Raw genomic sequence first — 27,856 nt, forward strand, 5'->3', positions numbered from 1 at the left:
TGGCAATAGGACATGCAGTAGTTCTTTCATTAGATTACGTAACATATTTTTTGCTGTAGTGACAATTTGAAATGTAATACGAGTTAAATTCTGACTTTCACCATTTTAAATAGTTATCTGCAGTGTCCAGACAAGGTGGCCTGTTGAGAGCTCCTGACTCCATGTGGCTTTCTGCTTTAACTGCTGATATAATGGATATGTACACAGCAAAAGGGACATCAATTAAGAAATTAAATGCAATATCTACATTAATTCAGTATGCTTTGCTACACTGAACATTGCTTTACATGTGACAGGTTTGCTTCAAGATTGGCCTAAAGCTTGTTATAAACTTTAACTATTTAGATTCCTCCATTACTCTCTAACCAAAGCAATTATGAAGAGGAATTGAGAAAGAACCAGCCAACCAATGGCTCTATTCATACCTAGATCCTACTCTTTAAGATAACGCACCAAAGCCCCAACTGTGGCTATGTTATTGCATTACAATTAGTAGTGTGGTTAAAAAGCTAAAAGGTAAGATTGGAAGCAAGCCCTTTGGTAACACCAAACTGTGTTCAGTTTTGTTGCTGTCTTCTAAGATAATGTAGCTGTATCCAGCTTTGGTACTCGGATGGAGTCAAGAGCTGTTTGGTGGTAGAAATCCAGTCTAGTTCTCATTTTAGGTTACGCAACAGCAGTGGTGATGATGGTGGGGTAGTGTAACCTTGGCAATATATATATATGTATTAGACTATATTTGCCATTCTTCTCACCCTAAATTTGCTGTTTTTCTTTAAATAGGAGCATCTCTCTTTTTACATACAAACTATACCCAAGCTACTCCAACAATACTGACTGTGCAAGCAGAAAAGCCTTGACAGTAAAAGATATTATCAGCTTTGTGTTCTCCTAGATCCCACTCCCACCTTTCCACCCCAGCCTTGCCCTCCTCAAGACTATGTGACATGGACACAGGCTGACACACAGGCTCCTCGCTCAATAACAGACAATAAGAACTATAATCCGTGTCCTGCTGCTGCAGACAATAGTCAGTGAAAGGGGAGGGGGGTCAGCCATCTGCTCTTCAGGATCCAGTAAGACACACAAACTGAACCGCATGTCTCTGTCAAGAAAAAATACAAATCCTTTGCTATAATTGTGATGCCACACACAGGCGTTCTTCACAAAGAATTGTATGTGTTTTGTTGCCACACAGTGCTCCAATACTGGATTGCGGTTTTCTTTTTGTCCATAAACACTTTAAATATATGATCATACCATAATACAGCCATTAAATAATGAACCTTCACAAAATATAAATCATAGCCATAATACAATGGATGATAAAGTTTCTCTACATCAGAGTGGGACTGTTAAAATTTGGCACCGATACTTCAGCAGCAAGGTTTAGTATTGTACCAAAAAGGAAAACAAGGAGGAGCGCAACTGACTGGCACGGAATGTGTGGATGGTGAATAATTAGGGATTAGTAATGGATGGAGGTAAATTTAAACATTGGAGTGAAAGGGCAGCGTTTGACACTCACGTGTGATGAAGTGGGCACATTGTTGGTGACCTATGCTGATGGGATAGGTATTGGTTTGGTGGTGGAACACTCCTGGGGATGTGGTCGTGGGGTCTCGCCGCTGGAGTGGAGAGGCCCACAACCACATCACCAGGAGTGTCCCACCACCGAACACATACCTATCACATCAGAACAGTTCACCACCACTGTGCCCACTTCATCACACGTGAGTGTCAAACGCCGACCTTTCACTCCAACATTTAAATTCACCTCAATCCATTATTAATCCCTAATTATTCACCATTCACACATTCCGTGCCAGTCAGCTGTGCTCCTCTTTGTTTTCCTTTTCTGTTCAGCTTCACACAGTTAGACACCTTGGTCTAACAACATAAGGAGCCGCACACCGACCTTAACACATCACACCACCCTAGGAGTGTGCTAACCAATCAGACTACATTTTTCTGTGTCCAAGCACTGCTGGGAAAAGGGTGTCTTGTTTGGAGGTTCTAATGAAGAGAATCAAAACACTTCCCGGTATGTGAGTGGGCCAATGACTCTCTTGCCTAAAGCCTCATATCTATATATTTGCTATTTAAAAATCTAAGGTTCTGCTGCCTCTGACTGCTAGTCTAAGGAGATTTGAAATGAGATTTGGTGGGGGTCACATTTTTGCTGCTCACTGTTCTCCATACTAGGGGCTTTGGCATGACGCAGGAAAGCCTCTACCAAGATTGGCGCCTCCACAGGGGCACAGTGCAGAGCATGGCATGGTTAGTCAGTAATAAGGAAAGATCAGCTGCAGGGAGACCACAGGCAAAAGCTAGTGACTAGCCCTTTGTCCTCTGCCTGCCTTTTTATGTGAACAGCTTCCATAGTTCAGTTCCTCTGTAAATGTTCAGGTTTAATTTCTAGTTTTGGTTTAGGGGATTTATGCACAATGTTGAAATGGGCATTCTATGGGGGCCTGGGATTCGGGATACCACACGTGCTGGAGTGGTAATGTTGAGGTATGAACAGGCACTGCTACATTGTACTGCTGCAACCTGTTCTTTACCTTTATGTAACTGGCATGTTTGCTTTCAACGAACACTAAACTCAGGCGTTAAATCTTAAAAATGTATTCAAGTATTATTGAATACATTTATATTCAATAAAAATGTATTCAACTATTATTTAAAATGTAGCTTATTTATGTATCACTGGGCTGTAGATCCTCAAATCATCTCTGGATTCAAGCTTATTTGTGTATCACTGGGCTGTAGATCCTCAAATCATCTCTGGATTCATGCTGATGCTGTCCTTCCTTCTTACTCTGTATGCACATATACACATTACAAAATTATTTTAATATTCCAATTTCAATAAAATTGTTCTTTAAAATCCCTCCCTCTAGAGCGTGGCTACTTTTGTTCGCCATGGTCCCTGTGTGTGTTGTAAGGTAGCCACCACTCCAAGCTCACGCCTGTGATGGACTACAATCTCACTACAAATTAGTAAACTAAACATAAGATTGTAGCCTATCACGGGAGCGAGCTTGGAGCGGTGGCTATTTTATATAACACACACAGGGACCATGGGGAACAAAAATAGCCACCCTCCAGAAGGAAGGACAGTGTCAGCATGGATTCAGGAGGTGATTTGATGGTCTATAGCCGAGTGATACACATATAAGCTACATTTTTTTTTTTTATTAGTTAAGGTACTTAAATGCATTTTTAAGTTTTAACGCCTGAGTTTAATGTCACTTTAAACAAAACTGATTGTGGTGTTGGTGCTTTTCTAATTCAATGAGAAATAATGCTGATCTAATTTTTATTTTAAGATATAAACTTACGCATGATCAACTTGTGGTGCACCTAGACTCACACAACTTTATATTTTAAATAGTGTGAAACACATCAATAGTGATGATGATGATGCATAATTTACAACATATATACTGTAGCTGCTCTTTTGTCCAGGACCACAAGTTCATCCATTGCTTTGTGTTATTGTGAAACAGCTTTTGTGATAGGCTTTGATAAGATTAATAGAAAAGTGCTCTACTGCTATAATTAGAATATATATATTAGGGATGCACAGATACTTTTCGAGTACCAGTGCAGATACTTGGCATTTTCATGAGAACTACCAGGGTTGCAGCTGTTGCAGCTGGGACCTGGCTCTGGCTCTCCACCACTGCCCTGAAATCATTAGTCTGTATTGTTTTAGAAAAACTGTCACATGACAATAAACAAAAATGTATCAGTACTCGTACTTGTAATTACTCGGCAAGTACCAGTACTCGTACTCTCAAAACTGGTATCTGTGCATCCCTATATTTATAAAAACAAAACCGTACATTAAAACAGAGATGTACAAATCCCAAGAGCTCTGTGTGCTCCTTACAAATGACAGCTGCCTCCTAATATTTGAATTTTTCTCTAGTGTAGTCTTGGCGGTCTAAAGTATCGGTACATGTACTCGTACTTGTACCGAGTACTGTACTTGGTATCTGTGCAACCCTAATATATATCAGACAACCTGTCCGATAACTCCTCTCGCAAGAAGCCTCAGTTTGTGGGTAATTTACAGATATGTTCCAACCCTGTGAAGCTGGACCGTGCAACTGTCATCACTGTTTATGATTTTTCTCTTAAAATGGAAGTCTTCCAGTCTAGGGACTGAAACAAGAAGAAAACAATGCAGCTTTTGTAATTCCGTGTGAGTAATATTTTATCACAGCAGTTGTTCATCAAGGAAGATAAATTATGAAAGTTAAATATATATAGTCTCTAGAGGGAGAATCTACAAATCTATTTATGTAGTACAGTAATTAAAATATGGAACACCCAACATGTCAATAGTCAGATTATAAATGCCAATTTAATGGTGTGGTTCTTGAGTAGTGAGGAAGGACAACTTGGTTTAGCAAAGCCCAAGAAGGAGGCCAAGGTTCTATGGTTTAGCACTGTGAAGCAAGTGGCCAGACTGCTAGCTAATCAAACTTCTCTATGTAGCTTTCTTTTATCTTCAGGTGCTTCTGTAAGATATCTCTCTTCCTTTCTTTTTCTTACTTCAAATTTCAGTCAAGAACAATCCTTTAATGGTGGCAATTCTTGGGCAATGTTCTAAGATCGAACAACTTATCTCCTCGCAGGAACTAGAGCAACAAAATTTCTGCTGTCGTTTATTTGTTGCTCAGTGTCAAATATTTTGTAAGATCAATCTCTGTAAACCTTTCACTGCCTGTGAGAACTTGAAAGTGATAAAACACGTTAGAAATACTGTATAGAAGTTAATAATGTTTAGAGAGAAATGTAGAGGAATTTCATGCTGAAAACATTGTATGCGAATATATTTCCTACCTTGCTGCTGCAGCTTATAATCCGTTGAATACGCCTTGCCAATCATATTCCATACAGGCCGGAGGCAGCCAAAAAGTCCTTCTAGAAAACCACTATTGCCACTTCCTGCGCGGCTGAAATGTATCTTGATGTCTTCTGTGCCACTATTACTGCCTCCGTCTCCTGAGTGGCTGGTGCCCTGAGGTGCAGTATTCTCTGCTTCATCTTGGTCCCTCAACTGTAGAACACTGTTTTCAAACTGGTCTCTTGAGTCCTCACTGATGGAGGTTAGGACAGCTGCAGTTACTGGGCTACTGGCATTTTCTAGGTTATCACACTTTTCCTGGTTCTCTGGAGGCTGAAGGTGACTTGTTGTGGCTGGGTCACCAAACCCTACCATGTAATCTTGATCCTCCCGAATAGTGTCAACCATGAGATTGGGAGAAGATGACCAACTCAAGGGCTTGTGCGGGCTGGCCATAGTAACATAGATGTGCATGGGGCAGCCACTCCCAAGACACCGTTTCTTCAGGTGGGTCCTTCAGCTCTGCTTTGTATTGGAATGTAGATCACATGGATCTGTAAACAGAAGAAGAAACAGTGGCATCATTATTAATAAGTTTTAAAAATATAGGCATGCAGTGAACAGTACTGATGTGGCCTTGTATTTGTATAAAATAACACGCAGTCTCAAGTAATAACATAGTGTAATCTGCAATTACAAGTTAATAAGGTGCTCTGATGACAGCTCATACTCAAGGTGGTTGGATGGTGTGCACATGATCCAACACCCTCAAAGGTGTAGAGGCCAGACCCAACACCTAATCAAAGCAACACAATTTACCAACACAATCTTTTTGAATAATATCCAGTGAGGTAGACCCTTTCTTTATGCAAATCAAATTGAGCCTAAATCTGTGTTTACTCTGCACTTTTCACTACATCTTTTTAAAAAAGCCATCACAAATCTGGTTTCCTTGTAACTGTGTTGCGCTGAAATCTCAAACAATGTTATCAGCTTTTCCTGCTATCTTCTGTAAACTGCAAATCAATGCCCCTCTGTGTAACGAAGATAGGAAAAGGGCAAGATATTTGTAGTACAAATCAGGGGGATCAGCCAAGGGTGACAATGAAGCTCTTCCAAAGATACAGTACAGTGAATGAGCATTTTCACACTAGAACAGGGAGTGATTACCAGGTGAGAAAAAAAAAAAAGCCCGGTAAAAGGCAAACAATTGCAGCCATCACATGTAAGGCTGCTAAACTGCTGTTGTCTTTATTTGTAAGTACTATGAGGGGAATTTACGAAAACTGTAGCATACAAAATCTGGAACAGCTGTACATGGTAACCAGCCACCATCTTTCATATTAAAAGCTTAACTGAACAAGCTGAAGATAGAAACTGATTGGTTACTATGCACAGCTGCTCCAGATTGTCTCTGCTTTATTCTTAATAATTTCCACCATGTCTGTTGCGTATCCAATTAGAAACATTGGGGAAGTATCAAAATCCACTCTAGGACCATTCCACTGAATAGGAAAGTGTCACTGTCCATTCTAGGACCATTTCTTATCTATCAACATGTGCAAACTACTTTACATAGTACAAGCACATTTTTTTCCTTTAGGTCGGCAAACATGAAATTTAACAATATCATGAAAACTGGAGCAAAGGAAAACAGTGCTGTAATGAAACAATGAATCTGACTGGTAGATATGGGACCCATCCAGCTTTCACAAGACAGCCCTTCCATCTACCGATCATACATTTTGCCTATATTCATTGCTCATGTGTATAATCCTTATTTCCTTATGTTTCATACACAGGGACTACTAATGAATATTGTTTAAATGTGTCCAAAACAATTCACTGTAGCCTTCAAGAATTACTGCTGTGTTTTAAGTAACAATAGAAAGCTATCTGTATGCTGTTGTTCTAAGCAATCTTGCTTTTAGCATTGGAGATACCTTTGGTAAGGGTTAAACGACAGAATAATCGAAATCCATTTTATTTGAAAACAGAGGTTAAAGTACATACAAACAAAACGAAAACAGTTTTGACGAGCAAATATAGACTGATAACACAAAAGGTGGAGCTGGCCTTAGAGCACTGGCTATGTGCTGTGCTCTCTTTGAATTACCCAGAATGCACTGTAAAGGAGTTAACAGAGCGTGACTTTATCAGAGCACAACCTCTGGTGACAGCTGCCTACCAAGGCCTGTCCTTAGGTGGAATAAACCCATTCAACTCGAAGTTCATTAGAGATGTTCTGCAGGTTTAGGAGTCTGTGAAGACAATCCTGCTTAATGACATACCCTGGAGTCCATCCACAGAACTGTCTGCATTTTGACATTTTCGGGCTCTTAGCAGCGTCTGTAATCGTTTTTCAAATGATTCCGAAATGCAAATTCTGAATACAAATGCCAAGTGCCCAGCAACAAATGTATGATACTATAACAGAGTAGATTATGTAATGGGCTAAGATTTCTTAAATAGATCTTAAATGCATTTCAAACTATAAATTGTCTTTTTTTTTTTTTAGACCAAAGAGGCATTTTTTTTCAGCAAGCTTTATGTCAGTGCACCTATTCATAACAATGAATGGTATTTGACAGATCTGTATCTATGGTCAAAAATGAAAGCTGGACTCTTTTTTTTTTTGGAACCCTTGCAACGCACTGCAAGGGTTTACTGCTCGTTTTTGTCTAAATAAAAAAAAAAGTTATATTCACCGGATCCTCCGAGCCTGCTTGTTCTTAGACCAGTCCTTCTAGCGTCTCTCCCCCTCCTCTGCAGCAGTCTAAGGTTCCATAAACCATCACATCTATACACTGGAGGGAGCGATGTGACAGCTGGCTGCCACGGAGCTTCGGGTGAGGATATTTTTTTAGTTTAGCACCTAAACACAAATGAGCACTAAACCCTTGCAGTGCGGGGCCAGGCCCACTTAATAAAAGCAATTCCTGGAGTTCTATTTTGAGTTTCCATAAATTCTATCCCTCTCCTAATAATCATATTAACCTAGAATTTTGTAAAGATTCTTATTGAAGATGCCCCAAGGATGTACTTCCTCAATGCACTGACACAATTTCACCCAGCCCTGTGAATATGCACTTTGTTGTGTTACCACTCTAACTAAGCCTGCTGCCTGAACAATGTAACATTATCATTGTTTGCTGGAAGCAATGCATGATGGGCTATGTCATCTTGAGAAAAGGAAATTGCATCACATCAAGCAGCAGGGAAAGAGGTGCAAAGCACACTGGGAATCCACGAAGTTGATGAAAGTGATTGCCAGACAGAAGGCAGCACTCAAAAAAAAAAAAATCACTTTTATGTAGTAAGTAAGCTTTGACTGCATCATCATCATCATCAAAAAAAAAACAACAAAACGCTTACAATATGTTATAGCAGGATAGTATATGCCATGACTTTAGAACTCCTTTAAACTGAAAAAGCCGGTATATGTTTATGTCGCGTTGGCATTTACTATCGGAACAGGTGCTCAGTGATTGTGTAAATATCTGTACACTTGAATATCTTGCCGAGCAGCCAAATCAAACAGCATGTGACAGAGGCTGTGCAGTGTGAAAAGCCTGGGACTTCTATCACATGAAGGAAGGCAAAGTACAACACACGTTTCATTATATCTCAGTGCTGTTTACTAAGAAAACAGCTCCTGATGGTCACACTGCTATGGGGAGCAAAAGCAGAAATATACTATATAATGAGAGCTATTTTATACTAATAGGTCATACATACATTTTATTTAGAGGGGCTCTATAGTTTAAGAAATGGAACCTTATCAAAGGATGTCATGGTTGTAAAAACCTGGTATCCATGTAAATGCTACTAATTATACTTTTGCACAGTGATAGCCATATTTGTGCATATATTTTTGGTTCCTGCTTAAAGAAACGGTCACTTTGGTCATACAGGGAAAAGTGACAGAGTCTCTTGAAAGGTCACCTCAACTCATTTATACTCACTTTCCCCCTGCTGCTTTGCTTCTCTTTCGGAATTTGGAATCAAACCATGCATAAGCTCCACGTCAACCACTTGGTTATGTTCAGGCCTGGGGATTGGCCACTCAAGCCTGAGGACTGCATCCTGGTACTAGGTCACATATTCCTCCATACCTGCAAGCACCAATTATTCTGGAAGAGCTGTTATGAAGCGTTCCTATGAAGAAATGGATTGGTATGCAGAGTATAAGTGGGTGGGGATGTGGGTTTTCAAATAGCAAAACACTGTTTAACAATGTGGACGCTGCACAAGTACTTGCTGTTGGCTAGTGTTGACTGATCACTAAACTGAAGTATTGCATCATGGGAGGAGGCTACGTTTTCCCATATGCAGAAGTAATTGGTATTTTGTGGAGGCAGCTACGAAGGAAGTAGTGGTGGGGAAGAACAGTGGTGGTGACTATAAATTTGTCAGGGAGTTAGTCTATATAGCTGCTTTTCTTTTCAACTTTACATAAGTTTGTGCAGCATATGTACACTGTAATAATATTGCAATAGACACATCCATGTAGTTATAAATGTAAGGTCCACTTGACATAAAGTGACAAAAATAAAAGAAACAAAAAAGTCTTAGACCTATATTTTATTACTTGAATATATTCATGAATCTTTTTTGTTCTTTAACACTAACTTCTGTCTAAAGCAGCTATTATTGTTTAGTCAAGGACAAAACAACTCTCCAGCTTCTATGTATTTCACCTTTTATTACAGTTGTCATTGTGATGATGCTGGGTAATATTTGGCACACACTACTATTTATCCATTCTGTGTGTAGGCCATGCCTTGATCCGGCTGATAAATTATGAGGTGTCCTGTAGTGCACACAAACACAACGTATCACCAGGGCAGCAGGTAAACACAGGAACAAAAGGCAGAAACAGGCTTTCCTTTAGAGAGCTGTCATCTTCATCACAAGCAGTTTCTGCTGACCTCTGAACCATTCCTGTATTTTTAGATAATATGCAAGGTTTCTGTCCTTCAGTTGCGGAAAATAATACCACTGCTCTAAAGGCCATATTACAAGTCTGATCATATAAGGGGTATTTTAATTATAAAAAGGAGAATAGGATAAAGGGAGACCAGTCCTTTTCTAAGCTTAGGAAACTGCTTTCCCTAAGCTAAGGGTATTGTCGGGGTCCCCCTATCTGCTGGAGTGGAACCCAATAGCAAAAAATAGCACCAGAATGTAAGTTTATACAAATAGGAAAATCCAAATATTCATTGTCAGAGTATAGTCCAGGTCAAGGCAGGCAGCAAGTTTTAGAAGTGGGAAGTCAGGCCAGGGGTCAATAACCAGGAGATCCAAATAGCGGGGAAGGAAGGCACGAAACAGGAAAACACGAAATAACGCTTCATAGCTGCACTGGGAATGGCAGAATAACTCAGCAACAAGTCTTGGCTTTGGCTGGAAACGTTGTAAAGGGAAACAAGGAAGCTATGAGTTTCTAACCTAAGATACCGAAATGCATGAAAACAGTACTGGCTGAAGATATCGGAGCTTGCATTGTGTATCATATGTAAACAATTTCTACCCAGGAGCTACCGTGTCTAAGCATTACAGTTGTGATGGCAGGTCTGTGCCAAAAGATACCAGAGCCAAGCAGTCAGTGGCAAAAGCCAATGATCCTGATGCCTCCATACAGCCTAATTAGGATGGCAGAATAATGCAATAATATATGGGTTGAATACAATTCCAGTTCAAATGGATTCAAACTCCTGACCCCTGCACTCTGTGAAATGATAACCCCCCCCACACACACACACTAAAGCCACGCCCCTCACATAAGCTACAGCCACAGGCCACAGTTACCAATATTTATTTGCTGGAAAAGTGGCATCCCTACTGGTGGCACAGTGCAATGTCAATGACTTGCTGAGCTCTCTGTGTGAGCATACTGTTACTCTCCATGCCTAATCTGACTGCAGAGGTCCAAACCTTTAAAATTGACATCACAGGTTATATGATCAAGTCTGTGCAGTCAGCCCTAGCTGGGAGAGGACAAAATGCTTGCATGCTTAACTGAAGATACTTGTCTCTCTTTACAGGGCGGACTCATATACTCCCTTAAACAGTCTCATTCTATCCAAGGCAATATTTGTCTACATGGCAGGCTTTCCAGGGCACTCTCTCTCTCTCTCTCTCTTTTTTCCCCAGGTAGCTAATACTTCCTGCTATAGATTGTAATGCATGCAGCTTACTTGGCTGCTCTTAACACAACACTGAGAGAGAGTGAAGACCCATTAAGATTTTACTATGGGGCTCTATGATTTGTATTTGCATCAATGGATGCTTGCACTCAAACTCTTAGGCAGAAGAGAGATCTCTGCAAAACAGTTCTTACCAAGCTGCCAACCTACTAGGGTACATCATAACTCTTCCTGCATTCTCCATAATGCATAATAAATTATTATCCCAAGAATCCAGGAGGCGCAGTAAAAGACCATTGTGATGACTATATTACGTAGGTCGGGCTGCTAATTGAAGTGCAATGATCTTACTGCACAACAACACCTAGCTATAGAAAGCTGGTCGGAGATTCATTTTTTTTAGCAGACTGTGACAATCATGTACAGCCTTTTACTTTTTGCAATGAATACTCACTTAGACAGATTTTGCAATTTATACACAGCATGTACTGTATATTTTGTATATTTTTTTATGTGGTAAACCCCATAGTTTACCTCACAGTGGTTCACAGAGCACAGAACAGCATTCTGAAAGTGTGCTGTGAGCACATAAGCACTGGTAATCCTTAGGAGAGCCAGATTAATCGGATTTGGTTTAGCCAGTGCCGGGAAGAAGGCATTTCTAGACCCACGTTCCCCTCGCTCTATTACTCCCTAGAGTAAATCTGACAAGCAGAAATGTGTGATTCAGAAAAATAAATATATAGAAAAACAGCAAGGAAAAGGATTATTAAAAGAGGCACACAAAGTAATAAATCCTATAAACTATGGAAAAGGTAGATAAGAGGATGCACTGAAGGTTACACACATTGGCAAATATATACCATGAATCTTTAATAACAGGGATTTTCCAGGACAGATGATAATGTGACAGAATGCATTTATTTACTGTTTAACATCACCATCCTGCTCATAACAAGTTGTACTGACACAAAAAGGCTTTGGCTATAGGAGCACTATTCTTCTGTACAAACCTTCTCTTGCTCAACTATGTTCAGCAGCAAGAAGTGGCTGAATGGAATTTATGTGGCTGATGTTGGAGAAAAAAAAAATTCTACATGTAGAATGACCACAATCTGATGATACATATGAAACCTCACACTACCCACAACTTTAACCAAAAATGCTAAGGCATGAATAATGGTTGGCTTATCACAAGCCTTCTGTTACTATCATGACACAGTTAAGCCAAGTCAATGATTTAATGCTTGCAAAACAGGACACAAGTATGCGTTTTAAAAAGGGCTAATAAAGCCCAAAATATATAATTTGTCTATAAACAGTTCAACTGCACCCTTTTCTATGTAGTAAAAAAAACTGATCCTTAAAGTGACACTAAATGCAGGAGATAAATGATAAAAAAGCATAACTTATTTGTGTATCACTCAGCTGTAGATCCAACCTCCCTCCTGTGATGGACCACAATCTCATGTTTAGATTACTAATTCCTATTAAGATTGTAGTCCATCACAAAAGCAAGCTTGGAGAGGTGGCTACTTTACAACACTCACAGGGACCATATGAGAACAAAAGTAGCCACCATCCAGAAGGAAGGACAGTGTCAGCACAAATTCGGAGATGATTTGAGGATCTACAGCCGAGTGATATACAAATAAGATACATTTTTGTTAATAGTTAGGGTACTTGAATGTATTTTTAAGATTTAAGAGTTAAGTGTCATTAAAGTCACAAATGTTTTCCTCCCCCCCTTGCTGCTTTAAGGACTTGCCTCTTGGTCCGATCATATTCTTCCTTTCACTTGTATTCAGCAATCCCTCCAGCGCTGGTGCCGGTCTCTGATCCAGCGCAGACTCCTCTTGTCCCAGAGTGTCTGTCCGACCTGCACGCTCCCGGAGGCGTGCATTCATCTCCAATGTGTCTCTCCTCTTCTCCCCGCCAAAGATCTCTACTGCACATGCGCCCACTCTCATCCTCACATTCTGTTTGCCTGAAGTAGGAACCGCTGTTGTTCCGAAACGTCGCTATATGATATGATAGCAATCAAGTCAATAAACCGTTTTTGACTTGAAATTCTATTGGAGTGCGAGTGACTTTATACATACACTTATCTTGGATTTCAGAGGCTTTTTGCAATCACTTTGGCACCCACCCGACTCTAGGGGTATTATTCAGTCAGGAGTGCGATGGGTACACTGGATTTTGCACTCTCATCCTCCTGTGCGGCTGCTTGAGAAGCTTCAGATCTTCAGACAGGAGCGAGCGGCGGAGACACAGGTATGTTTTTACTCTTGTGTTAACTTTTTTATTTTTTTTGCTTATATCTACTGGATGCTAGCAGTAGAAACCATGTTTCCCTGAAAATAAGACACTGTCTTATATTTTTTTTAGCTCAAAAAAGCTCACTAGGTCTTATTTTTGGGGTAGGTCTTATTTTTTACTTTTTTTTTATGTATAACAACCCAAAGTTAATGCAAATCCAAATTAAATAACCCAAAATAGCAAAGTTAAGAATAGGGTGATCAGGGGTGCCATACCTTTCCAAGAGCAATTTGGTAACCAGAATGAGCGAAGCGCGCTTTCACTATGGATTCCTCGCCGGCGGAGTGCATCTGGTATCACTCCGCCTGTGACAGGAGGTGGCGCTATAGAGGAAGCAGCGGCTCTGCTCCCTCCGCTGCCGCCTCGCTTCCTCTAACGCTGGCTTTGTTGGCACCGCTGACTCTCTCCTGCCTCTCCCACGGCTCTTCAAGTTCCCCCTTATGACACCACCGGCCCTGGGAATGGTCACAACTAGGTCTTATTTTCAGGGTAGGTCTTATATTTTAGAAATTCCCAAAAATAGTACTAGGTCTTAATTTCAGGGTAGGTCTTATTTTCGGGGAAACAGGGTATATGCAAAACAAAGGAGAGTTTAATTCTACTTTAAGTGCACAAACTGGGCTTGAAGTGTGTTGGTGCACACCAAAAAGCAATGAAAAGGTTTACCTTGACAAACAAGTGACACAGTTCTGTTACCCACTCTCATCCCAGGTTGTGTAATAATAAAATGATGGTTAAATAGCCATCTAAATGAAACAATACAAAACACACATTTCACTAAATCCATTTGCCTTATGCGGTTTATTTAAGGGGGATGCAAATCATCTCAATAAGCACAACATGGCAGCTACTCTATAGTTGTGTACCTATGTGAAGACACCACACTATTAAAGATAAGCTTCCCATCTTATATTTCAACACAAAACACAATACAAAAACATAAAAGACAAAATAAACCTAAAAAAAAAAAAAAATCAGGCCTTGTTACACCGTATAGCAGGATTTGTTCTAGTCAATGGCTCACAGATCATACCGTCACATGGGATGAAGAGATATGCAGTAAGAAAGGATGGAGAGAGTGTGGTGCAGCTGGACCGGATCTCTTAAATCAATAGGGCTTCATTTCCTTCTGTCCTCAGAAAGGTCTCTGGGGATTCTGGAATCCGAGCAGCTGCCCTCGTACAGCCAATTCATGTGAGGGGAGTCAATTGTAGACATAGGTGGTAGCTGTTAGATTATCAGGCTGACTGACCCTCAATAATGCTTTGGTAATCACTTAGATTTATATTTTAAAATGTACAGGTGTAAATAGATTTGCACATAAGACTGTCTGTAGATAGAGGGCTTTATACTGACCACCACTAAAATTTATGTTTCACATGTCAGGCGATAGGAAACAATCTTTTAGAACCTGGCATAGGAAGTTATGTAGGATGATAAGGCCAGAGTTTGACTGCTGTCTACCTATTCATAAATACACACACACATGTTTACAATTCCTGAGGCTGAAATAGAAATTTCAGAATTTCAGGGACATTCCAGGTAATATCAGGGTGTCAATTGTATGTTCCATCAGCAAGCATCCTCTACAGTTCAATATCCTTCTGCTCCTTTAAATCATGGCAAGTTTGCTCGGCCATCTGATAAGTAACTATAGAAAAAAAAGTTCTGTTTCTTTAAAAGAGAACTATAGCCAAACCTTTTTGGGGGCTTTAGTTCCCTTTTGGGTCACAGGAGTACATTAGTTTGTATCTCAAAGTCAGCATATAGTAGGCTGCTGCCCGCTATACGTTGACAGCGCAGAACTTCTCTGTGGTTGGTAAGGATTCTGATAACATTGTCAGCATCCACCCTGCTGCCTGATTGACAACTGGCTCTGCCTCTCTAGCCAGCTGTACCCAACCCCTCCCCTGTCTGTCCATCCAATGAGCACTGGAGGAACAGGGAGGGGGATCCCTGTGGGGAGCGGTGGCTGACAGTCATTGCTCTCTGGAAGGAAAAGCTTTGAGCTGAGTGATAAGCGGTTTGTGGTCACTCGAGTTCTCGAGCTATAGAGCTCAAACTATTGGGGAGAGTACATTTTACCAATTCTCCCCCAGCCTGTTGAATAGGCAGTGAAGGGGCAGCAGCACATTGATGATGTCATCCCTGCATTCCCTCCTCCTGTACACATGATAAGTGCTTAACTGACAGTACAAATGCAAAATTGGTCCATCCATGTCATCTCAGCAACAAGATCTACAGCCTCCTTTTCCTTTAGGCCACCATAAAGGCCTGTGTTGATGGTGTTTTGTTCACATCAGATGGGTTTTGCAGTCCCATACAGCTTAAAACCACCTGAATCAGGTCAAATGCTGGTCAGTGGGAGGTCAGTGGTCAGTGGCAGGTCAAATACATTTGACAGTGAATTCTGAATGATCTAAGAGGTATCAAACTGATGCCATCAACTCAAGCCCAAACCCCATAAGCAAAGGCCCTAACTTGGCCTGTAAATCAATGTGCAACACTGATCCTGGAAACACAGAATACTGATGACTGTTTTTTTACAATGGCCATACAAGAGATGATAATGGTGGTTGAGAGCATACATGGCAATTGTGGTTATTTGATGTCTGATTGGTACCAGTTGAATATTGACCTACATTAGGTGCCAATCTTTTTCAATAACCAGTGAAGTTACTTTAAGATTGCATCATAGATCCGTGTTTTTTGCAATATATTCTAAACTGGTATTGATAGCGCTTTAGGATACACTGACATGTGCTGGTAAGCCAGTAAATTTTTTAGCACTGTAGTTTACATTAAGGAGCTATTTAATGCAGTTTATCATAAAAACCTGCAGTATAGCTAATAAGCCATTATCATGTTTCACTTTTACTAAGCAGAGAGCATCCTGAAGACAAGTAATAACAGACAGCGGCCATAGACAACAGGCAGCTATTGTCTGAGAGTCATGAATTTTGGCAGGATCGGATGACAATCATGCTGTCTGAGGGCACTGCAAAAGACAGACTCAGGGTCCTATATCAAGGAATATTGTCTGCTGGATTTGACATTTTTAGCCAATAAACTATCTCCCCATCTCTTAAATACAGAGATAAACAGCATTGTTACTGTTATCACATATAGACTTACGAGAAAAGGAACATGTATTTGAATGTCAATGGAAACAAGATCAGATAGCTATCCAATATCTGCCAGGCACCCAATGCCTACAGTTAAATTTAGAGATGATAACAATAGTACAGGCTGATGATCATGATAGCAGGATATATCTGGGTCATTTAACCATGAAAAAGGATGAGCATGTTTTCTTAGGCAGAGCCATCCTAGGAAAACCAGGCACGCAGGCTCTCTTTTGGCATTGAAAGGTTTCTTGTCTTGCTGCCATCATTATATCTCCCTGTGTACATTAGGGGAAGGACAGAGGTAGTAGCAGTCACATGAGTTTCTTTCTCCAATCAATAGACTCAGATGTCTGGTGAGCTGTAACTAGATACTGCATGCGGTGCTAGATGTCACAGATTCCAGGCTGGCATGAAGAGTCATCTATAGTAGTCTCATGCTATGACATGCTTACCGTTCAGCTACATAACAGGACAGTTAACAGAGAAAAAGCATAGTCAATCCAAGGAAGAACTAGATATAAGAACACAAAATCAGCTTGCATGCAGAATACAAAAGTGGAATTCAGACAATAAGCCAGGGCAGAAGTAAATATAGTATAGCCAAAATCAACCCATCACAGAAATACAGCAAACCGGGTCAATAGAGAAAAGCTAACATGGATATTTTGGTGTACATAATCATAGGGCTGCAATCAGTTTATTACATTTTGTTAGCTATGTGCTACCTTCACTGTATCACCTGGTCTCTTGAACATTGCCAAATGTATGTTCTACCCAAACTGTCCAAACATTGCATTAGCTGTACTCATTGCAGTGTTATCCTAAAATTCATTTATAAATAGATTCTTCCTTTGGGTTAATGGCATGTATTTTTTTCAATCTCATCTCAAAGTGGCTGACCTTACTGTCTAAATAGCGTTAGTGGGCAATGGAGCCAAAGCAGAAGCAGAACCTACAAACTATGGGTTAAAGGTAATGTAAACCCTAACGATAAACTTCTCTTATATGCTCCTGTTGGTCTGCTAAATATAACAAAATAAACTTTCAATTAAATATATACTAAATGAGTGCAAAAATACCTGTTGAATTTGCCAGAAATCTTGTGAGTTGATAATCTCCAGTGCACAAGGAGGGGTTATGGAGATGGAGAGAGATATCTATTTTCTTTGTAATGCATTAGACATAAGGTAGGCAGGGCTGACACAATGTGCTTTGAAATTCAGAGCCCACAATAAAACGTGTTGGGGAAGGTAGGAGCACACTTTATTTCTGGTACATCATAAGTTACTTTTCTGTACTTGCTGTGTGTTTAAGAGATAAAAATGGGAAACCTGCATGTGTTGCAGAAATGTGTGATTTTCTTTTCCATTTTGCCAAGACTAATTCTGGTTCTTGTGCTCTATAATGTCCATCAATTGTACCGTAGTTGCCATGATTAGGAGTATATGCCGGGGGACTGCATATAAATGTCACTACCTCAGAGCTACAGTACACACGCACAATAGAAAATTCCCATCAGAAGGTGCTAGTCCTATGCATTAGACAGTGAAAAGCTGTTACTGCACTTTGCTTTAATACATAAGCCAAACAGTGTACACACCATCTGAAAAGTGGAAAAGGGATGTGCATTGATAAGAGCAAAAGTCCTCATACCCAATTCAAAAGTGAAGTGGCACCAATCCCAGGAGTTACATTTTAAAATTGCATTCAAGTACCGTAACTATTAACAAAACTGAACCTTATTTGTGCACCACTCAGCTGTAAATTCTCAAATCATCTCTGAATTGGTGCTGACACTGTCCTTCCTTCTGGAGGGTGGCTACTTTTTTCCCATAGTCCCTACGTGTGTTGTAAAGTAGCCACGGCTCCAAGCTCGCTCCCTTGATGGACTACAATCTCACATTTAGTTTACTAATTTTGTATTGTGATTGTAGTCCATCATGGGAGTGAGCTTGGAGTGGTGGCTACTTTACAACACACGTAGGGACTATGGGAAAAAAGTAGCCACCCTCCAGAAGGAAGGACAGTGTCAGCACCAATTCAGAGATGATTTGGAGATCTACAGCCAAGTGATACACAAATGAGCTACATTTTTGTTAATAGTTAATGATGGTACTTGAATGCATTTTTAGGATTTAAAGGAGAACTATGAGGTGAGTGATTTATACTCATCCTCATAGTTCGAGTCGACGTGTGACATTGAAACTGTCTCACGCCAGCTCTATTGATCGGGAAGTGAGCAAACACATACCGTCACTCACTCACTTCCTGATCATCTTCCTGCAGAGAGTGGTGAGTGCCGGTCACCACTCCTCGCAGGGATTCTCCCCTGTCCAATCCTCCAGCGCTGACTGGAGGAACAGACAGGGGAGGGGGTGGGCACAGCTGGCTCTGCCTCTAGATAGGCAGAACCCGCTGTCAGCCAGCGGGGTGGATCTCAACAGTATTGTCAGGATCTGTCATGGCTCCGGCACTCTCAATATATAGCTCGCTGTATACTGAGCTTTGGGTCACGGGAGGAGGTTAGTATATAATCTCCAGTGACCCTAAAGAGAACTATGGGATAAAAAGGTTACCCCATAGTTCTCTTTTAACTACTTTTTTTAGTGTCATTTTTAGGACGTGTATCTATGTACAACTGCTTTTTAAGGAATAGTGCCTTCCCTGTATTCATTGAAGAATATGCAGTTTAAACCTTGCAGTTTGCAGTCTGTTATTACCTATTAAAAGTAAATACTGGTTAGAAATAAAGAATTCCTTCAAATACATTTAATCAAACATGCAAAAGGCCCTGAAAATACATAAACTATTCCTTAAAGTGATCTCAATGGCTCTTGGCAATATCCACACAAGGGAAATATATTTGTGTTCAAAACATTCTGGCAAGGTTATCAGGGATGTCACCATATAGCAATTGTTTGAATAATGTGATTCCATTTACTCATTAAGACTATAAACATCATCTGTTCATATTCCAAACCAGAGGTAAATGTCTATCACTGTGCCATGCTGTACTTTGGACAGTGTCCAATATTTTCTGACAGCTGAGAATTTCCCACTGACGATTTATATCCCTGCAAGAGAGCTGAGCTTGTACCCAAAAGAATAAGCCTTTGAAATAGAAAATGTCATTTGAAGAAAATAGTGGTCCATCTTTGCCCGTTAGTTTCTTTAAGTGCTCTAGCATGGATTACCTTGGTCAGTAACAACATTTTATTATCACACTTTTTTTCTAAGGGCTATATTTATAAAGCAGAGAATTCACATTCACCGCAGTTAAATCAACTGCTATAATTTCAAAAAAATGCCCCAGAAGATGCACATTATGTGTAGTTTTGGCGAATATCACATTCACGGCTTTAAAATATACCTGTAAGTCTATTGTAATGTGTCATAAACTGAATATGTTTGCTACAACCTTAGCACAAAGGCTAATACATGTATTTATTCATGCCATTAAATTATTTGGTAAGTCATGTTGCTCTTTAGGTTTCTCAGTTCAAGCACAATTATGTACTATTATATTATTTTATATCATATTATTGTGCAAAGAGCACAGTCAGCCTAGCTGGTAGCTCTGCTCCAAGTGACGCACATACAGATCAGTAAAGAGTTTGGTAGAGGTAAAAAACCCAACTCAGGAGTTAAAGTGACACTAAACTCAGAAGTTAAATCTTTAAAATACATTCAAGTGCCCTAATTATTAACAATATTGGACCTTTTTGTGCATCACTCGGCTGTAGATCCTCTGAATTGGTGCTGACACTGTCTTTCCTTCTGGAGGGTGGCTACTTTTGTTTCCCCAAGGTCCCTGTGTGTTGTAAAGTAGCCACCGCTCCAAGCTCACTCCCTTGATAGACAATCACAATACAAATTAATAAACTAAAGGTGAGATTGTAGTCCATCACTGAAAGGAGCTAGGAGTGCTGACTACTTTACAACACACACAGGGACCATGGGGAACAAAAGTAGCCACCCTCCAGAAAGGACAATGTTAGCACAAATTCAAGGACGATTTGAGGATCTACAGCTGAGTGATGCACAAATAAGCTACAAATCTGTGTTAATAGTTAGAGTACTTGAATACATTTTTTGGTTTTAACTCTGGAGCTTAGAGTAACTGTACATGGCATGCATGAAGGTGTGTCCACTATGCTCTGGTGCCCAACCTACAGCCCCATGGTGTTTAAAATGTGACCCTCTGGCTCATCAGTCAATAGTGGGAACATTGATTTTTATGTGGGGCTTTAATAGCAGTGATTTCTCGAGGTTTTATGTAACATGTCTTCAGACTTTGAATGTCTCCTACAGCATGAATTCAGTCTCCAACCTCTCCTGTAGAACAACCTCTGACTATTTCCTCTAGTATGTTTTCAGTCTATGAATTTTACCGAAAGGAAATACATGTAATACATATCACATGGGACCCTTTGGATACATCCGGGGCCACTTTGATGCCTACTTTACCTTGTAAGTTGACAAACACTGCTCTATGCCAACTGCCTGCCTAACTGGTGTACATGCAGCCAGAGAGATTTATTACAAATAAACAACCCTTGGAGGTACATGGTCCGATCAAGAGAACTGCACAGGAATAGTAATAACAGTATACTGCATTGCTGGTACAATCTAAAAGCTAGAACTTTTGGTATAATGTCAGTTCCACTTTGAATAGACTACCACTAATTGACCTGGCTAATGTCTACAAAGCCAAAGCTTGATGAGGGGGGTCACGTACACTCCTTGAAAGACCAGAGTAATCTCTTGTTGCAGATACTAACTTTTGGGATCCTCTGCATTGGGATCCTCTGTGCGGTCTAACAGTCCTGATGCCAGTCTAATGCCAAAAAACCATTGCTGGAAACTACTGCCATGAGATACAACTACTGTCATGTACCATTCTGCATGTTTCAGTGAAGGCAACCTGAATGTGCAACAGCAAACCCACTGTTCCAAGGCTACGTACCCTACTGTTGAGTTCAGGTGTTTTAATAAAGCTTTTGCATGCTGATCTTTTTACTCTATTCAGCAAAATAGATTCTTCCATATATTCAATACAACAAATCTGGCAATGCAATGCAACACATGTGCATTAATGGGTATATTTTCAGACACTACTCTTGTGAATGGTCGCTTAGAAATAATAGTAAAATATATACCAGAGTGTAAATTAGGTGATCATAGAGGCTTACTGCTTGTACTAGATGGGCTTGTGTCTTTTTTTAATCGAACAATGTAACTATGTTACTCTAGTATGGCTACAGTGTAGCTTATTGTTGCCTAGTTAAATTATAATATTACGCAATTCTAAGGATGAAAACCAAAATCCTTGTGCAAGTACGATGTGCCCAACATATGTATCAATATTAAATATACAACTGTACTTGATTCAAGTATACTTTCAAATGTACTATTTAGCACTGTGTACAAAAGGTAATCATTTTATGGCATTCCAGACTAAGCAGTATTCCTTATAACCATCTAATTAGGGTTCAAAGAAGAACCCTAATGTTTATGAAACAATAGGACATTTGCTTCCATTCCAAACATATCCAAATGCAAGCCAAAAAAGATTTTAACTAATTATATTTTGAAACGTGAGATGCTTTTAGAGCATCTTAAAATACAACACTACAGTTATATATCTAAATTGACTGGACCACCTGTAATCTAAGAGTTGGTTCAGATGAGGCTCTGCGCCCTTTCAGCAGCTAGATGGGCTTTTTCTGCATGAAATAACAAACTGCCTTTATCTCTGCAGATGTAAAAATGGTAACAGATGCTCCTACACTATAGTACGGTATATTATCACACTAGAATATTCTATTGTAAAAAATTAGCCAGCAAGTGCGGAACTACTTTTGGTTTCTATCTCTAAATGTAATAGGAGCTGTCATTCAGACATTGTTATGCATGGGGTCTCAATCCCAGAATTTCTGATAACCAGTGTCCATGACTTTACTCATTCACACTATGTCTGAATGACAGTTCCTTTCATCTATAGAGATGAATACAATCTGTCATTTGTGTAGGTCCTCCCAGCTGTTCAGGAAGAGAGAGCAGTGATTGTCAAGATACTGTTCAATGCTTTTCTGATAGAGGTCTTACATTACAGGTGGTCCTATCAACACGTTTACAGGCTAAAATTATACGGCATGGCTGATCTTATCCAAGAATGGTGAGCCAGGGTTATCTGGCATGCTCTCTCCTTGCCCATAGATATGGGGATCCTTACCAGTCCAGCATTACTTAAGTGGATTAAGTGATGAGCACCTCATTTAAATAGTCACCTTGACAGCTGATGCATATTCCTATTTTCTCTCAACACACATGAAGGTCATAATGACAAAAATATGAAATTCCCTGCCAAGAACAACTTTAATATACATGTTTATATGTACAGTCAGCGGAACTCCAAGAAAAAAACATACTTTTTTCATTGCGATTGGTCCATAGAGGTTATGTGTAATGCTTTGCCTACTATGTTGGGAGGGTGGCTGGGGGTGTTAAAAAATGTTTGTGCTATTGCTGCTTGTGTTATTACTACTATCAGCTGTGAGTTTCCACCGCTCGGACTCACAGTTCTGGCTACTGTACAGTGAAGAGGAGAGTCACTCGCTCTCTTATTTCCTCTCTCCTCATCCATTCACAAAAAGCTTTGTTATTCTTTTCACTGAATACAAACCATTCGTGAATGGAAGAGAGGACTTACCATTCTCTTTTCTGCCCTCATCCACTGGCAAAGCAATACACATAATTGCTCTGGAGCAATCACAGTTTGAAAAATACTTTTTTCTGGAGTTCCACAAGTTTCTAAACACATATGGGTCTAGAGGTGGATAAGTTTGAGTATAGGAGTCAAACTAGACATCAACAGATTTAAGAAAGCATGTGGCTCAATGAGCAAATGAACAGTAAAAGAAGATATACAAAAGTTAGGTAACAACTGCAATTTCTAAGCACATTACCTAAATGACTCCTGGGATTAGTCTTGTTATGTATAGACATGTTCAGTAAACCAGTGCAAGGTGAAGTGATGGTACAAAAAGTGCAGTTATCCATAGTGAAAAAAAAGCTTATTGAAGCACATGAAACATAATTTCTGGTGGATCCAATGGGTTACTGGATTTTGCCTTTTGTCTTATTGAATAGGCTTGATACATGTTGCCATGTAAAAAATAGTAACATATATTAGCTGTTAAGAGGGGTAATTGGAAGCCTATGCATGCATATACTGTATACAACCATAGTACAAATATGCAGGGAAACCCAATTCACTATTATGGACTCATGTGTTGTAACAGGCTAGGCTCCATTCTGTCTTGCAAACCTAAAGTATATAGGCACAAAAAAATGTATGGTCCAGTTTGTCATTACCTGGAGTTAAGTTTTAATGTACTATTCACTTATATCAAGTCTAGCTAACACTACCCTCTCTCCAGGTTGACAGTGCTGTTGGCTAAGGGTGGCTATGTTGTTCCTCCTTAGATAGTAGGGGAGTGATCGAGGCCACCCTAAGACAGCAAATGTGTTAATGGCTGAATCATCAGGTGAAAATAAAGGGGAAACAAAGAAAGAAGACTACTGCCGCCACCACATTTAAGAACCGGTAAGCTGCAATATATTACATTTTTGCTCTTGGGTTTAGATACACTTTAAGAGCAATTGTACCTTCAGTAGCAACATTAGTGACTGTAACAACATTACAATAAGTGGGCATCTATAACTATTTAAAAAGAAACTTCAGACAAAACACAGCATTGTGATATGCCATGTGAACTGCAAATTCAATTTGATATTGATTTTGGATGCCCTGGCACAGCCAAAAACCTGTTCAACACACAACAGTTTCTCAGACCAGGTTACCTATGTAGACTGTGGACAAAACCATCCAATTTAGAATAGAATTTCCATCCCATGTGTCTTCTTGCAGCTAAATAAAAAATCTCTTAAACTCACAGAAAGCTGTATTTTAAACTTTATATTGAGTTGTTGGAGCTTATATTAAAGATAGAAAATAAGTCCACAAAAGCTAATATTTTATACCTTTACTTTAGGTGCTGTCATGACTGGATTAATACTTCATATAATAATACAGGAATACATAATTAAAAATAAAACCCGAGTCTGGTATACAGCAGGCCTCAAAATCTCCACTCGCCCCCTCGCAATTGGCGAGTGAAAATTGCGGGGGGCGAGTGGAATGTCAGCGACACCGGCGAGACCAGGGATGGGGCACTACCGCCGCAGCGATCGCTCGCTCGCTTCCGTTCTCTCTTCTCTTTCTCGGCTGCTGCAGCTACAGAGCGGCCGAGAATGAGAAGAGAGAACAGAAGCGAACGCTTGCCGCGGCGGTAGTGTTCCATCCAGAGCTGTATCTAGCTCTCTGCGCTCCCTCTCTCTTCTCCTGGCCGCTGCAGCTTCAGCTCCACTCAGAGAGGCGGCTCTGATCACACCCATTATCGCACCCTCTTCTCTCCTCCCGGGCCGCTCTGAAGCTGCTGCGGCCAGGAGAGAGAGGGAACCCTGACAGGTGTGATCGCCGCCGCCTCTCTGAGTGCCCGCTTTGTGGAGCTGAAGCGGTCGGGAGGAGAGAGAGGGATCGCTCAGCGGTGTGATCAGAGCAGTCTTAAAGAGGCCCCCCTCCTAGTCCACATCTTTTGGACGTTAGTAATCTGAGTTGCCCCACTCAGTATGCCCCTCGCTTGCACTACAATTAATAACTTGCTGGATTAGTCTGACCCAGGGGTGGACTAGGCCCGGGGGCAGGGTGGCAATTGCCCCCCGGGCCTCTCTGATGTCTTTGCAAATGCCCCCCGCCGAGCACTGACCTCTGTACTGTGCATCACACCCTGATCTCTGTAGTGTGCGTCACACCCTGACCTCTGCACTGCGCGTCACATTGCTGACCTCTGCACTGCGCGTCACATTGCTGAACTCTGCACTGCGCGTCACATTGCTGGCCTCTGCACTGCGCGTCACATTGCTGGCCTCTGCACTGCGCGTCACATTGCTGGCCTCTGCACTGCGCGTCACATTGCTGGCCTCTGCACTGCGCGTCACATTGCTGGCCTCTGCACTGCGCGTCACATTGCTGGCCTCTGCACTGCGCGTCACATTGCTGGCCTCTGCACTGCGCGTCACATTGCTGGCCTCTGCACTGCGCGTCACATGCACTGCGCGTCACATTGACGGCCTCTGCACTGCGCGTCACATTGACGGCCTCTGCACTGCGCGTCACATTGCCGGCCTCTGCACTGCGCGTCACATTGCCGGCCTCTGCACTGCGCGTCACACTGCTGGCCTCTGCACTGCGCGTCACAATGCTGGCCTCTGCATTGTAGAGTAGCCACCACTTCAAGCTCGCTCCCATGATGGACCACAATCTCAATACAAATTAGTAAACTAAATGTGAGATTGTAGTCCATCACGGGAGTGAGCTTGGAGTGGTGGATACTTTACAACACACACAGGGACCATGGGGAACAAAAGTAGCCACCCTCCAGAAGGAAAGACAGTGTCAGCACCATTTCAGAGATGATTTGAGGATCTACAGCCGAGTAATACACAAATAAAGTACAGTATTGTTAATAGTTAGTGCGTTAGTACTTGAATCCATTTTTAAGGTTTAACTCCTGAGTTTAGTGTCACTTTAAATGCATATAGAAATGGCATCTATATTTCAAAAATGCCAGATACATTGACATCTGTTAATTATAAGCTCTAGCTGAAATCTGAGAAATCAATGGAGTATAAATTCTTTAAATTATGAGAAATACAAAATGTTCTATCTCTTTATCTCTCATATCGTATCGTGGATATGCTGGGACTTTGATTTTGACACATGATAGTAAGTATTGTAGACAGTGTGCTTAACACATCACACACAAATCACCTTTCATAAATCCAGTTCCCAATCATATCTAAGACCCTGTGTACTCAGTATGGCTGCCACCTGAGAGAAAATTCTAGGGCTCTACTACCTACTAATTGTGTACTAACGTCCCCCTTAATCTCACACAGTCAGCTTCGCACAATATCCATTGACGCCTGTGCTTATATTTAATTAATATTATTTTTCACAGCACTATGTATAGTGGAGGAGAGCCAGTCATTTAAAAATCATATTAAAATATACACAAATACATCATATGCATTAACCCTACCCCCCCAAAAAAATCTATCTGTTAAATGGTAACAATACATTTCAGATTTAGTTACCCACGCAAGTTGTCATATCAAGATGCAGCCATCCCAGAGTAGTAACCATGAGCAAGGCTTTTAATATACTTCTTAAAAATGCAATGCACAAATAATTATTGGCATTAAAAGACTTAACCCCTAGAAACTATACATCAATCAAGTAAGCATTAGCAAGCACGTAATTTGCCACAGCTTTTGTGCACAACTTCTGATACAAATTACTCTCTAAATACATTACTGAATGTGCACAGTAAAACTTTATAAGAAATAATATAAAATGACAAACTTGTAGAGGAGTATGAAAGCGGCAGCAAGAATTTCTAGAGATGTATGGACAAGGAAGCCATGGGAGGTAGAGTAGAGGTTGTATATCTCCTGCAGAAATGTGCTGGACCCCTGCTGACCGACTCTGCTCAGCTGTGGCCCAGTATAGTCTTACAAAGGAAAATTGCACTTCATTTAAAAGAGGGTTTGACAGAGCAGGGATGGTTACAATACAGCAGCTGAGCATCTGTGTGGTAGGATCCATCCTGCAAAGGGAGGTATCAGGTTTCTGGTCCCACAACATCATTATTTGCCCTAGAGATCGGGAGAGACAGATGGACCATCACACATCCATCTGTCCTCTATAACATAGATATAAACTCCCCCACTCTCTTTACTACCTCTGTGCCCCCATTGTAAGGAATAAAACAAAGAGAAGACAGTGACAGCTGATACTCACGCTGCTGCAATAGCTTGGTTTCCATGTTGTGTCTCTAAGGATGCTAGGGAAAAGAAAGCACTGGAAATGCACCAGGAAATACAGATACACCAAGCTGGAAAATGGAATTGTAGGGGATGGGGAGATACCACCCACGCAATCCTGCAGCCCACTGCAAAGGGAGCCCAGGGCTCTTCTGACGTCACAGGAGATTCATGAATGGAGAGGGACGAGCTGTTTTAGGATTCAGCACGAAGCTTGCAGTGACGTCCACAATGAGCTGAGCTGTAAGGGGGAGCATAACGCAGCCAATAATCATCATTGCACATGCAGATAGCCCTCCCTAAGACAGTCAGCCAATAAGCCAAGCCCACCAATCACAGAATGTCATTAAATAGCTTGTAACGGATAAAAGGGCTGACAGCTGGGACATGACATGGCTAAATATGCTGCCTTATGTATTAATTACATTCCACTCTATAATATATATATA

General features: G+C 40.8%; 1 protein-coding gene across 1 annotated transcript in view; it reads right to left on the reverse strand.

Annotated features, from left to right (window-relative positions):
• The window catches only part of MAP3K13 (mitogen-activated protein kinase kinase kinase 13), a 52,909-nt gene extending 25,445 nt beyond the window's left edge, over positions 1–27,464 (reverse strand). Inside the window, exons 1-2 of the mRNA XM_018566878.1 lie at positions 27,385–27,464; positions 4,858–5,415 (exon numbers count right to left, since the gene is read on the reverse strand). Coding sequence (XP_018422380.1) covers positions 4,858–5,335 — 478 coding nt within the window. The 5' untranslated portion in view covers positions 5,336–5,415; positions 27,385–27,464. The remainder of the gene's footprint in view (positions 1–4,857; positions 5,416–27,384) is intronic.
• Positions 27,465–27,856: the final 392 nt, after the last annotated feature.

This window comes from Nanorana parkeri, unplaced genomic scaffold (assembly GCF_000935625.1).
Source record: "Nanorana parkeri isolate BGI_ZX_2015 unplaced genomic scaffold, ASM93562v1 scaffold985, whole genome shotgun sequence".
Taxonomy (NCBI): Eukaryota; Metazoa; Chordata; class Amphibia; order Anura; family Dicroglossidae; genus Nanorana; species Nanorana parkeri.